The sequence below is a fragment of the Jaculus jaculus genome, chromosome 16 (genome assembly GCF_020740685.1).
Source record: "Jaculus jaculus isolate mJacJac1 chromosome 16, mJacJac1.mat.Y.cur, whole genome shotgun sequence".
NCBI classification, from domain to species: domain Eukaryota; kingdom Metazoa; phylum Chordata; class Mammalia; order Rodentia; family Dipodidae; genus Jaculus; species Jaculus jaculus.
The window spans coordinates 76,292,807-76,306,762 of NC_059117.1; the positions used below are offsets into that span (position 1 = coordinate 76,292,807).

Consider the following 13,956-nt stretch of genomic DNA (forward strand, 5'->3'; position numbering starts at 1 on the left):
ACAGAGTGTGGGGTTGTGGCTCATCCTTCAGCCAACCTTGGTCAGCCAGGGGACACGAGCCCAACCGAGTCGCCCGCAGGCCGTGGAGTTGGTCGTTGGACCAGCTGCTAGAGCGGGACGGAGTGGCTGCTTGTCATTCGTGTAGGTGATGTTTATGTGTAACTGTTAAAGGACCTGATGATTCTGAGAATTTTAAGGAAAGAAAAATGAAGAAAGTAAAAACTAAATCCATTTTGCTAATAACCCTTTCCTTTTTCTTGAAATTCTGAGCCTTCTTTCAGACCTTTTGGTTTTTTGGTTTTTCAAAGTAGGGTTTCACTCTAGTGCAGGCTAACCTGGAATTGATTATGGAGCCTCAGGGTGGCCTCAGGCTTTTGGCTGTCCTCCTACCTCTGCCTCCTGAGTGCTGGGATTAAAGGCATTGTGCCACCATGCCTGGCTTAAAGTCGGTATTTTTTATGAGGATGGGTGGGTTTCAAGGTAGGGCTGGCCTGGAATTCACTATGTAATCTCAAATTGGCCTCGAACTCACAGTGAACCTCACCAGAGGGGATTAAAGGTGTGCAGCACCACACACCGGCAGGTTGGTTTTTCTGTGGTAGGGTCTCACTGTAGCCCAGGCTAACCTGGAACTCACTCTGTAGTCCCAGGATGGCCTCAAAAACACAGTGATCCTCTCACCTCTGGGTGCTGGGACTGAAGGTGTGCACCACCATCCCCGCCTGCAGGTTTTTTGCTGTTGTTGTTCGTTGTTTTTATCTACAATGCTTTCTTTTTTTTTCCCTAGCTCTTCCTGCTAAGTGCAGTAACTTCCCTGGTTATTTTGCAGTATTACATGTAAGAAGTCTCTGAATGAAAGTAGGCAGGACAGCCAAGGACCTGAGACCCAAAAGAATAACATAGGAATGAATTCTCTGGGTTTTTCTTTCTCTCATTTTTGCTTGTTTGATTTTTTTTATTTTTTCAAGGATCTCGCTCTAGCCCAGGCTGACCTGAAATTCACTATGCCATCTATGCCATCTCAGGCTGGTCTCAAACTCATGGTGATCCTCCTACCTCTGCCTCTCAAGTGCTGGGACCAAAGGCATGTGCCACCACACCTGGCTTGTTTGATTTTTTTTTTAAACATGTTTTCTTAAATTTTTTGTTTATTTATTTATTTATTTGAGAGAGAGAGAGAATGGGCATGCCAGGGCCTCCAGCCACTGCAAACGAACTGCAGACACATGTACCCCCTTGTGCATGGGTCCTGGGGAATCCAGCCTTCAACCGGGGTACTTAAAGCTTCACAGGCAAGCACTGAAACACTAAGCCATCTCTCCAGCCCTGAAAACATTTCTTTTTATTATTTATTTATTTTTATGAGAGAATCCGGCCATCAGAGGCTCTAGCCACTGTGGACAAACTCCAGGTGTATACCTTGTATATCAAGCTAGTTTCCTTAGGCTTTGTAGGCAAGTGCCTTAACTGCTGAGTGATCTCTCCAGCCCTATTTTGGCTTTTTTGAGACAAGGTCTTATGTATCCCAGTCTGGTCTTAAAACTTTTCTTTTTCTTTTTTTGTTTTTTGATGGTCTTTAAACTTCTGATCTTTCTTCCTCCTCCTTCCAAGTGCTGAGGTGACAGGCTAGGCTAAGCCCATCAAAGTTTTAAGCAGCGTGGGAGCTTGCCCGCGAGGGATAATAGCATGACAGGTCTCCCACTCAGAACCACGGAGGTCTTAAGAAAGCGGCTGTGTTTTTCAAATGACGAAAGAAATGAATACTTGATTGAGAATCTTTCTGAGCAGGGGAAGTCCCTACATTTTCAGACAATGAAAAACTGAAAGAGTTTGTCACCAACAGCTCTACCCTAAAAGGACTCCCTGTGTGGTGGTGCATGCCTTTAATCCCAGCACTTGGAGACAGAGGTAGGAGGAGCGCTGTGAGTTCCAGGCCACCCTAAGACTGCATAGTGAATTCCAGGTCAGCCTGGGCTAGTTGTGAGACCCTACCTCGAAAAACCAGAAAAAAAGAGACAACATTTTTAAAGGAACTACATAGAACAGAAAGGAAACTTAAAGGAAAAAAAAAAAATCTTGGAATAACAGGAAGAAAGAACATGCAAGCAAAATTATGACTGCTGATTTTCCTTCAAAGGCACATCCTGCCACGATTCAACCCAGATTACCTGAAAGATCTTATAATCACTTGGGAATGTAATTTATAAAATTGAAAAGTTCTCAAAAAAGCCACCTCGATACCCAGATGGCTCCACTGGAGAATTTCTCTAAACCTTTAGAGAAGAATTAGAACCAGTCTTAGACAGTCTCTTTCAAAAAACACAAGTTGAGCACACTTCCCAGCTCATTTAATGAAACTAGTAACGAAACCTGTACCAGAAAAGGAGCGCATGGATCGCCTAAGCAGAGGGAAAGCGAATCTCAGGGCTGGGAGATGGCTCAGTAGTGAAGGTGCTTGCCTGCAAAGCCTAACAAACTGGGTTTGGTTCTCTAGTACCCACATTAAGGCAGATGCACAGTGATCCATGCATCTGGAATTCCCATTCATCTGCAATTCCTTTGCAGTAGCTGGAGGCCGTGGCATACCCATTCTCACTGTTTCTCTTTTTATCTATTTCTACTTGCAAGTAAATAAATAAAATAAAATAAAAATAAAATAAATAAATATAAATAAATAAATATAAATAAAAAAGGAAATGAATTGTACATCATAACCAAGTGGGTATTCTTTTTTTAAAAAAATTATTAGTGTAAGATGGGAGGATCCTCCTACCTGTTGGTTCATGCCAGACATGGTGGCAGACACTTTAATCCTAGTGCTCAGGAGGCAGTGGTAGGAGGATCTCTTTGAGTTTGAGGCCAGTGAGTTTTTGAACTCCCACCCCCCAAAAAAACCAAGATGGTGGTTCACAATTAGAAAAACTGTCAACATAATCTACTGTACATGTTAGTGTAGAAAATTTACATTAGCGTGTCAATGATGAAAAAAGCAACTAACCAAATCCATCAGTCGTGCATGACTTAGCAGAAGCCAAAAAAGATAACTAGAGGTTGAACTTCTTTAATTCAGTAGAGTATTTAGTGGTGAAAGACTCACTACCATTCTATTCAACATACTGGAAGCTCTTAACAGTGGAGTTATGCAAGAAAAGATAATGGGGGCTGGAAACATGGCTTAGTGGTTAAGCACTTGGCCTGTGAAGCCTAAGAACCCTGGTTCGAAGCTCAATTCCCCAGGACCCACGTTAGCCAGATACACAAGGGGGTGCATGCATCTGGAGTTCCAGGTTTGCAGTGACTGGAGGCCCTGGCGCGCCCATTCTCTATCTCTCTCTGCCTCTTTCTCTCTTTCTGTCTCACAAATAAATAAATGAATAAATAAAAGAGGAAAGATAATGAGGTCAAGGTTGAAAAGTCAGAAACAAAATGTCCCTTAGCCTTCTGGCATAGCAAGTGGCACATGCCTTAGTCCCTGAACTTGGTGGTGGGGCGCTCAAGTGGGACTTTCCCCATAAGTTCCAGGCCAGCCTGGGCTACAGTGAGACCTTGCCTCAAACTTCGGCCCCCAAACAAGACAAAACCAAACAAAAAAATCTGTCCCCGCTGCAGATGATGCGATAGTCCCTATTACAGATTTCCAAGTAACCATTAAAAAGGGCGAGGTAGGGTTGAAGAGGTGGCTTGGTGGCTAAGGCGGAGTTGCCTGTAAAGCCAGAGGACCCATGCCAGGGCTTCTAGCCACTGCAAAGGAATGCCAGACGCATGTACCATCTTGCACATCTGGCTTACATGGATTCTGAGGAATTGAACCTGGGTTCTTTGGCTTTGCAGGCAAGCACTTTAACCGCTGAACCATCTCTCCAGCCCTATCACAGCTTTGTTAGTGACAGAAAACTTCCCTGGAACAACTGTCCATACCCCAGAACCTTCCTTATCAACGCAAAATAACACGTACTGGTCCGGCAACAGCCTGGTTGAATTCCTAGTGAGAAAGACCAATTCCAGAAGCTTGCGTAATATGTGATTCCATTTATGTAATGCTTTTGAACTGGTAAAATTACAGAGATGGAGAGCAGATTAGTGGTTGTTGGAGGGGGTTTGGTAAGAGGGTGGGGTGGGAGGAAGTAGGTGGGGTTCCCAAGGGCAGCATGAGAGGTCCCTGTGGTTGTGGAATGAATGTTCTGTCTTGATCATAGCATTGACAGTGAGCTGAGATAGCATGTCACACACTTACACTTTGGGGAGAAAGCAATGGTTTGTTTCTTTTCTTTTTAAATGTAGTAGTCTTTAAAACAATATTTATGTTTATTTGCAAGCAGAGGGAGGGAAGAAAAGGATGCTTTATGTAGGTACTGGGGAAATCAAACTGGCCTACAGGCTTTGCAAGCAAGCACCTTTAATCACTGAGCCATCTCTCCAGCCTCTTTGGTTAGTATTTATTTATTTATAGGTTTACTCAAGGTAGAGTCTTTTGTTGTTGTTTGGTTGGTTGGTTGGTTGTCATTTTTCAAGGTAGGGTCTCACTCTAGTCCAGGCTGACCTGGAATTCACTATGGAGTCTCAGGCTGGTCTCGAACTCACAGTGATCATCCTACCTCTGCTTCCTGAGTGCTGGGATTAAAGGCGTGCGTCACCACGCCTGGCTGTTTTTTTTTTTTTTTAACTAAATTATTATATTTATTTAGGGAAGTACAGAACCAAGGCAAGACACCCACGTGGCTAGAGATCCTATGTGGAAGGGCTGGGAAAACTGGAGAAAAAAGAAAGTTCACAGAGCTCCTGCCATGTGGGTGCTGGAGGGATTAAGAGCCCGTGTGGAGAGATGCTCCCCTCTGCTCAGGAGGAGGAACTCACCAATAGCTGGAAGTTGGGGAGAGGTTAGGAAGCCCAGAGAGTGTGCCCTCCCCACACAAACATATTTATAACCTTATGGTGGGCCCTCGAGGTAGAGTCTTGCTTTAGACCAGGCTGACCTGGAATTTGCTATGTAGTCTCAGGGTGACCTCAAACTCATGGCAGTCCTCCTACCTCTGCCTCCCGAGTGGTGGGATTAAAGGTGTGCGCCACCACACCCGCTTCCCTTAATTTTTATTAGCATTTTAATTACGCCTATTAGTGGGATTCAGTGTAATATTTTTGTTCACGCGTACAGTGCACACTGATCAAATCCACCCATGCTTTCTACATAGGCAGCCCCTCCCTTCCCAGGGTCCCGTAAAGACTGTTCAGCGTTCATGCTCACTCCCAGCTCCTCCCACATGTGAGAAAGAACACCCAGTGCCCAATTTTCTGTCTTTTTTCTTTGCACATAAGATCCTCCAGTCCCATCCGTTTTTGCAACAAGAGATTTCATTTTGCTTTGTAACTGAATAGTACTCCATTGTGCATTTTCTTGAATCATTTTGTTTGCTGATGGGCATGTAAGCCTAATCCTAATCTCTCTTGGCTATGAGTCGTTCTGCAATGAACACAGAAACTCAGTTATCTGAAAAAGGACAGTATTTCTTATCCCTATGTGAATCTGTCTTAATTTGCTCAGTTATCTTGTTAATAATTTCTTTAGCAAGCATTACAAAATTAGGGGTTTCTTTATGATTTTTTTTTTTTAAGTGGGGTCTTCTCTAGCCTAGGCTGACCTGGAATTTACTATAGTCTCAGGCTGGCTTCAAACTCACGGCAATCCTCCTACGTCTGTCTCCCAAGTGCTGGGATTAAAGGCATGTACCTCTACGTCTGACTCTTTATGACATTTAAAAAATACATTTTGGGCTGGAGAGATGGCTTAGCGGTTAAGCGCTTGCCTGTGAAGCCTAAGGACCCCGGTTCGAGGCTCGGCTCCCCAGGTCCCATGTTAGCCAGATGCACAAGGGGTCGCACACGTCGGAGTTCGTTTGCAGAGGCTGGAAGCCCTGGCACACCCATTCTTTCTCTCCCCCTCTATCTATCTGTCTTTCTCTCTGTGTCTGTCGCTCTCAAATAAATAATAAATTTAAAAAATTTTTTTTAATACATTTTATTTACTTATTTGAGAGAGAGAGAGAGAGAAGAGGCAGAGAGAATGAGAGCCTCATGGCCTCCTGTCACTGCAAACAGAACTCCAGATGCATATGCCACCATGTGTATCTGGCTTTATGTGGGTCCTAGGGGATCGAACCCGAGTCATTCGGCTTTGCCTTAATCACTAAGCCATCGCTCCAGTTCTCTATATGACATTTTCATACATGTAAACCATTTTACTGTTCTTTTTTAATTATATACATATTTTTTGTTGATAACTTCTATACTTACAGAAAACAAACCATGGTATTTCCCTCCCCTCCCCTCTGCTCCCTTCCTCCACTTTCTCTTTCGTATCTCTGCTCTCCGTCATATTCCCCATTTTACTGTTCTTATATTTGCCCTCCATCATCCTCCCTTATCTTCCCCTTACTAATTTCCTTCCTTCATTCCAAATAGTCCCCTTTCTATATTCATTCAGGTTATTTGATACAGTTTTTCAAAATCTGGGTTCTGGGAGCTGGAGAGATAGCCTAGTGGTTAAGGTGCTTGTCTGCAAAGCCAAAGGACCTCGATTTGATTCCCCAAGACCCACGTAAGCCACATGCACAAGGTGGTACATGCATCTGGAGTTCGTTTGTAGTAGCTGGAAGTTCTGGTGAGCCCATTCTCTCTCTGTCTCTGTCTCTTCCCTCTCTCAAATAAATAAATAAAAATATATAAAACAATCTAGGTTCTGGGAGACTGGGGAGATGGCCCAACAGTTAAAGGAGAGGGCTTGCAAAGCCTGATGGCCTGGGTTCAGTTTCCAAGCCACCCACTTAAGCCAGGCTCTGGCATGCCCACCCTCCATACAAATGACTTAATTAATATCTTGGCTCTGCATATGAGAGAGAACTTGCGGTGCTTGTCTTTCTTTCCCACTGTACCCTCTTTGGTTCTGTTCCCCTCAGATCCCTTCCTGTCCTTATTTCTGAGTCTGCTTGAACTTGTTCAGTTATCTTTTTATTTTTTATTTACTTGCATGCTTCTGTGTGCTTTCACTATGGTCTCTTGCTGCTGCAAATGCCCATATGAATGTGAAATGCCATGTTTACGTGGATGCTGGGAGTCGAACTTAGGCCTTTGCAAGCAAGTGTCTTGAACTACTAAGACATCCTTGCAGCCCCTGGTCAATTATCTTAAAAGTCTAATTGAGGGGGGGGGGAAGAAAGTTGAAAAATAATTTAAAGATACTGGTTGAATAGTTTTGTTTTTTTGTTTCTCTTTTTCCCTGAGGAAGGGTTTCACTGTGTCTCAGGCTGACCTGAAATTCACTATGTAGTCTCAGGGTGACCTCGAACTCATGGTGATCCTCCTACCTCTGCCTACTGAGTGCTGGGATTAAAGGCATGTGCCACCATGCCTGGCATGAATACAGTTTTAAAAATTGGTTCCTTTATTTGAGAGAGAGAGAGAAAGAAAGAATATAGGCACACCAAGTGCTCTTGCTGCTCAAACCAACTCCGGACACATGTACCACTTTGTGTTCAGGCTTTGCAGGCAAGCATGTTTAACCGTTGAGCTATTTCTCAAGCCCTTGAATACAATATTTAGAAGCTACACCAAATAGTGTTTAATGAAGATGGACCTTCCTCCACCTGCATGGTCTCTCTCAAGGCAAACCTTCATTGATTTTCATTATTGTACGGACCCCCAACTAAATCTATCTGAATATTACAGAATTGAATGTTCTTTAAATAACAGAGAAAACTTAGAAGGATTTGAACCTATCTGGTTGCCTCTGTTTCTGGAAATTTGTCCTTGACACCTACATGGGATCTACAGGGCTGGGTCTCATCTCTCAATTCTCTCTTTTTTTAAAAAAAAAAAAATTTTATTTATTATTTTATTTGCCCTCCATCATCCTCCCTCATCCTCCCCTTACTAATTTCCTTCCTTCATTCCAAATAGTCCCCTTTCTATATTCATTCAGGTTATTTGATACAATTTTTCAAAATCTGGGTTCTGGGGGCTGGAGAGATAGCCTAGGCAAGCATGTTTAACCGTTGAGCTATTTCTCAGGCCCTTGAATACAATGTTTAGAAAGATGGAGGAAGGGAGGGATGAAGGGAGGGAGGGAAGGAGGGAGAGAAAGAGAGAGAGAGAGAGGGAGGGAGGGAGAGGGAGAGGGAGAGAGAACAGGCGAGTCAGGGCTTCTAACCACTGCAAACAAATTTCAGATGTGTGTGCCCCCTTGTGCATCTAGCTAATGTGGGTCCTGGGGGATCGAACCTGGGTCCTTTGGCTTTGTAGGCAAATGCCTTAACCACTGAGTAATCCCTCCAGCCCTCATCTCTCAATTCTCAAAATGTGTAAACTCATGATAGGAATTGAACCCACTGGAAACATGGTGAAGCAACCAGCGAAGTTCACCGTGGACACCATCAGTGCTGGGCAAGGAGACGTGATGGTGTTCGTGGAGGATCCAGAGGGGAACAAGGAGGAGGTATGTTGGAGGACACTTCTCTCCTGCCCAGCACCCCCCAAGAGCTTCTGGGGCTTGCAACAGGGCCTGGGACCGGGCTCTGTGCATCCTTTCATTTCCTCATTAGAGCTTTCACCCAGAGGCCCGAGGTCCACGGTGGCTGAGGTAACTTGCCCAGAGCAGAGCAGTGCTTTGCACCGGCCAAGCCGAGTCCCAAGAACCCAGCACTCTGGAAGACAAGGTTGCAGTAGTGGGCCACAGGCTGGGCTACGTGGTCTATTAGACAGTGGTGACTTACTTCTAAAAATGTGTTCATAGCCGGGTGTGTGTGCATGCCTTTAATCCCAGCACACGGCGTGGGAGGATTGCCATGAGTTCAAGGCCACCCTGAGTCTACACAGTGAATTCCAGGTCAGCCTGGGCTAGAGTGAGACCCTATCTTGACAAACAAAACAAAACAAACAAACAAACAAATTACTCATTTCAATGACAGGGAGAGTGGGGAGGATAGAGAGAAAATGGGTACATCAAGGCCTCTTGCCACCACAGATGAATTCCAGACACATGTACCCGCTTTGTGCATCTGGCTTTACATGGGTTCTGGGGTCAGCAAGCTTTGCAAGCAAGCTCCCTTAACTCCTGACCATCCTCAACCCAATATAGGTGGCTTTTGTGTACTCTTTTCCTACCATTCTTTGTGTCTCTTTTCATGGCCTTTGCACATGTTTTTTTTTTTTTCCCTCCCTTTTTTGGTTTTTCAGTGTAGGGTCTTGTTCTAATCCAGTCTAATTTGAAATTAGTTTCAGACTGGGCTAGAATATATAGTGATCCTCTTACCTCTCTGCCTCTCAAGTGCTGGTATTAAAGGCTTGTACCACCATATCTGGCTTTAGTATTTTATATATATATAATTTTATTTCATATATGTGTGTGTGTGTATATATAGGTTTTTTGAGGTAGGATTTTGCTCTAGCCCAGGCTGACCTGGAATTCACTGTGGAGTCTCAGGCTGGCCTCGAACTCACAGCAATCTTCCTACCTCTGCCTCCCCAGTGCTGGGATTAAAACTGTGCGCCATCACACCTGGCTTCGGTCGGTCAGTCTGTCTCTGTCTATCTGTCTATCTATTCAGTTCTTTTCTCAGGTCCATATCTCATTCCTATCACTTAGCATGATTTGAAGTTCCAAGTATATGGATGTGTTGTTATTTTCCCTGCTGGGGGAAGGTCTGTTCCCAACATGCTCTTTTTTTTGTTCCTATTTATTTACTTGGAAGATGGGAGATAGACACAAGAAGGGAGAGGGAGAGGGAGGGAAAAAGAAAGAGAGAGGAAATCAGTATACCAAGGCCTCCTGCCGCTGCACACAAACTCCAGACCCATGAGTCACTTTGTGCATTTGGCTTCATGTGGGTCCTGGGGAATTAAACCCAGGCTGTCAGACTCTGTAAAGAAGCACTTTTATCCACTGAGACATCCCTGCAGTCTGTCATTGTTTTATTTCTGGTATCTGGCATTTGATCTGGCGTTTCTAAGCTCATAACGGCCACTGAGCCAATAAACGATTAAGTGAAGCTGCTGCTGCTTCTGCACTGAGAAATCGGTAGCCCCCAGCCAGCGCGCCACTGTGCCCTCTCGTTCCTGTTCCCTGGAGCCTCTACTGGAGTGACGGCGCAGGACACGGTCAGCCCCGCCGGAGCACCTGACCTGACAGCTTGCTGCAGGGGCGTCGCTGACACAGTGCCGGCATCTTCTGTAACTGTCGATCATCTTCTCTTTTAGGCACAGGTAACCCCTGACAGTGACAAAAACAAGACGTACTCTGTGGAGTACCTGCCCAAGGTCACCGGGCTGCACAAGGTAAGATGACACATCCTGGCTGTGGCGTGGGCTGCTCTTTGGGATTGTTGGTTTGTTTTTTTTTTCCAATTTTAATATTTTTATTTATTTGCAAGGAGGGGGAGAGAGAGAATGAGAATAAATGATCCAGGCTTCATGCCACAAACTCCAGATGCACGTGCCCCTCCCTGGCTTTATGTGGGCACCAGGGAATCAAACCCAAGCAAGTGCTTGTAACCACTGAGCCATCTCTCCCATCCCTGGACTAGTATATGTTGAAGAAAGATCTTGGGAAGTAGAATGGTCTTGGTACCTGTTTTTGCAGTGGAACCCAGGGCCTCTCAACTGCTAGGCAAACACTGTAAGCCGATAGGTGTGTGTGTGTGTGTGTGTGTGTGTGTGTGTGTGTGTAAGGTGGTGTTTGCATGCTTGTGAATATGCCCTTAGGGTGTCCCATGCACTTGCCTATGGTAACCTGAGCAGAATGTGGGGGCCACCTGTTCTTAATTGAGCCAGAGTCTCTTACTGATACCACAGCTCACTTTTTCTGGTGGCCCCGAGTGATTGTCGGGCCTCTGTTCCTCGGTGGGCCTGGGGTTGCGGCCATAGGTGGCCACACCTAGCTGTTTATGCGGGATCTAGAGATTCAAACTAGGGCAGTTTCGTGCTTGCTCAGGCCCTCGTGCTTGTACAGGAAGCAATCTCCTGAGCCATCTCTTCAGGCAGGGACTAGAGGGAATGAGCTCTTGAATAAAAACATTTCTGATGTAATTGATTCATTCCAGCCAAGTGTGGGTTCACATGAAACCCAACCAAATTCCTTTGAAGAATTCTAGACTGAGGAATGAACACTCAGTTTGTCATTTGTCTAAGCCTATGTCTCTGAGAATGGTTCTGGTGCATGGAAAACACTGTGACTCTTACGTTTGAAACTTTGAGAGACTGCCTTCCGTCCTGAGAGACAGTGAGTGGCTCCTTCTCTGTGCTCTTAAAGCAGCTGCACATCTAACTTCAGGTGGTTATTTCCTGGTAGAGGGCTAAGGGCATTTGATGTAAGCATTTTTAGTTTGCAAAAGACATGCTGTCCAGGACCTAACCGTATGGCCAATGAGTCCAGGTGGGAATTGATTTTATCTGCTTACCTTGGTTGTAGCCATCTTTGGGTGTCCAGTCTGGAGAACACAACAGCAAAGGGAGAAAGAAAACCACTAATGTATGAGATTGGATATTGGTCCTTTGAGCCGTAAGCATGTGGTCACATCTCTCCTGTCACTTGTAGGTCATAGTCCTGTTCGCAGGACAGCATATCTCCAAGAGCCCATTTGAGGTAAATGTCGACAAGGCCCAAGGGGATGCCAGTAAGGTCACCGCCAAAGGCCCTGGCTTGGAACCTGCAGGGAACATTGCCAACAAGCCCACCTACTTTGACATCTACACAGCTGGTACATTCTGCCGCGCTAAACCCCTCTTTGTCTTTTCCCCCCTCATGAGTCAGTTATATTTTTATAGGTCTTCATTCCTTTTTTTTTTGAGGTAGGGTCTTACTCTTAGCCCAGGCCAACCTGGAATTCACTATGTAGTCTCAGGATGGCCTCAAATTCATGCAACCCTCCTGCATCTGCCTCTTGAGTGCTGGGATTAAAGGCATGTACCACCATGCCAGGCATGGTCTTCATTGTTTTAAAAAATGCTTTTATTTATTTGAAAGGGAGAGAGAGAGAGAATGGGCTTGCCAGGGTCTTCTGACGCTACAACGCAAGCCCTGATGCGTGCGTCACTGTGTGTCTCTGGCTTTATGTGGTCACGGGGATTGTACCCGGGCTTGCAGACTTGGAAGGATCTTCAACTGCTGAGCCGTTTCCCCAGTCCCAGGTCTTCACTCGAGTTTTGATCAATAGTATGATTCTGTACAAATTTCTGTCTTTTCTGAATTTTCCAGAGAAACTTACTTTTACCAATTGTCTGTTAAACCAAGTTTTATGCAAGGTTGTAGGGGGTCAGTGAACAAATCAGACGACTTTAGAATTGTCAGATTTCAATATTTAAAAAAAAATCCTAAGAATTGAAAATGTGGAGATATTCAGTGATAACCACAGCACCACAAGATGACAGTTCTTTTTTTAAAAAATATTTTTTTTATTTATCTGGGAGGAGAGAGAGAGAGTACGGATTTACCAAGGTCTTTTGCCACTGCATATGAACTCCAGATGCATGTACCACTTTGTGCATTTGGCCTTACATGGGTACTCAGGACTCAAACCCAGGCCATGAAGCTCTGCAAGGTCAGCCTTTAACTGCTGAGCCAAGATGACAGTTTTTTTTTTTTAATATATTGTTTGTTTTGTTTTTTTGAGGTAGGGTATCACTGTAGTCCCAGGCTGACCTGGAACTCACAGCACTCCTCCTACCTGAGCCTCCCAAGTGTTGGGATATGCATTAGCCACCATACTCAACTACTTTTTTTTAAAATTCTATTTTCATGTTTGGGGTTTTCAAGGTAGGGTCTCATTCTAGTCCAGGCTGACTTGGAATCCACACTGTGTTTATGGCCCAGCCTCACAGGGGCCCTCGTACCTCTGCCTCTTGAGTTCTGGGGTTAAAGGTGTGCACCACCATACCCAGCCAGGATGAACTTCCCCGAGGGTCCCCTTCCACTTCCCCTTTACATCCGCCAGCAGCCGGCCCTCGAAGAGGCGAAGCTGAGCTGGTGGCATGCTTGTTCTCTCGCAGGGGCTGGTGTGGGGGACATCGGGGTTGAGGTGGAAGACGCCCAGGGCAAGAACGCCGTGGAGCTGCTCATAGAAGACAGGGGCAGCCAGGTGTTCCGCTGCGTGTACAAGCCCGTGCAGCCTGGCCCGCATGTGGTCAAGGTCTCCTTTGCTGGGGACAGCATTCCCAAGAGCCCTTTCGTCGTGCAGATTGGGGAAGGTGAGTGTGGGGCTGGCCAGGTGCCCCAATGTGCAGTGAGGTGTTGAAACCATGCACTGAGCCAATCCCTACCCCATTCCTGGCAAGGCTACCTCGGCAGGAAGTGGCTTACATTGCCCCCAAGATATCTGTGACAAGTTGTGTTCTTCCCACTGTCAAAATACCTAAACTGATATAAGAAGAAAAATGCAGGGAGCCGGGCATGGTGGCGCACGCCTTTAATCCCAGCACTTGGGAGGCAGAGGTGGGAGGATCTCCATGAGTTTGAGGCCAGCCTGAGACTACAGAGTGAATTCCAGGTCAGCCTGAGAAACAAAAAAAAAAAAAAAAGAGAGAGGAAGGTTTAGTTGGCTCCTGGCTTCAAAGGCTGTGGGGTGTGATTGCTTTGCCCAGTTGCCCCTGGGCCTGTGCCAGCACGAGACATCTGCAGTGGAAGTGTCACTCAAGGGTCTGTTCAGCACGAGGTAGCCAGGTGACTTCCTTGCGCTGGGCTGTTTCTTCATCACATGCACTCATGGGGGTCATGCTACATCCAGCCTCTCGAATGGATTGAACATTCCTCATCTGAAAGCCCGAAAGTTGAATTACTTCACCGTCCCCCCACCAAATTTTTGGGCACTGACGTGATATTTGAAATCATTACAGGTTTTAGAACATTTAAGATTGTGGATTTTCACATGAGGTGTGACCAGCCTGTTAAATCTTTGTAAATATTTAAATATACAT

General features: G+C 45.4%; 1 protein-coding gene across 3 annotated transcripts in view; it reads left to right on the top strand.

Annotated features, from left to right (window-relative positions):
* Window positions 1-13,956, top strand: part of Flnb (filamin B) — a 175,676-nt gene that overhangs the window by 76,289 nt on the left and 85,431 nt on the right. For all 3 annotated transcript variants that reach the window (XM_004669088.3, XM_004669089.2, XM_004669090.2), the window contains exons 5-8: window positions 8,367-8,485; window positions 10,246-10,323; window positions 11,582-11,744; window positions 13,033-13,230. In XM_004669088.3, coding sequence (XP_004669145.1) covers window positions 8,367-8,485; window positions 10,246-10,323; window positions 11,582-11,744; window positions 13,033-13,230 — 558 coding nt within the window. The remainder of the gene's footprint in view (window positions 1-8,366; window positions 8,486-10,245; window positions 10,324-11,581; window positions 11,745-13,032; window positions 13,231-13,956) is intronic.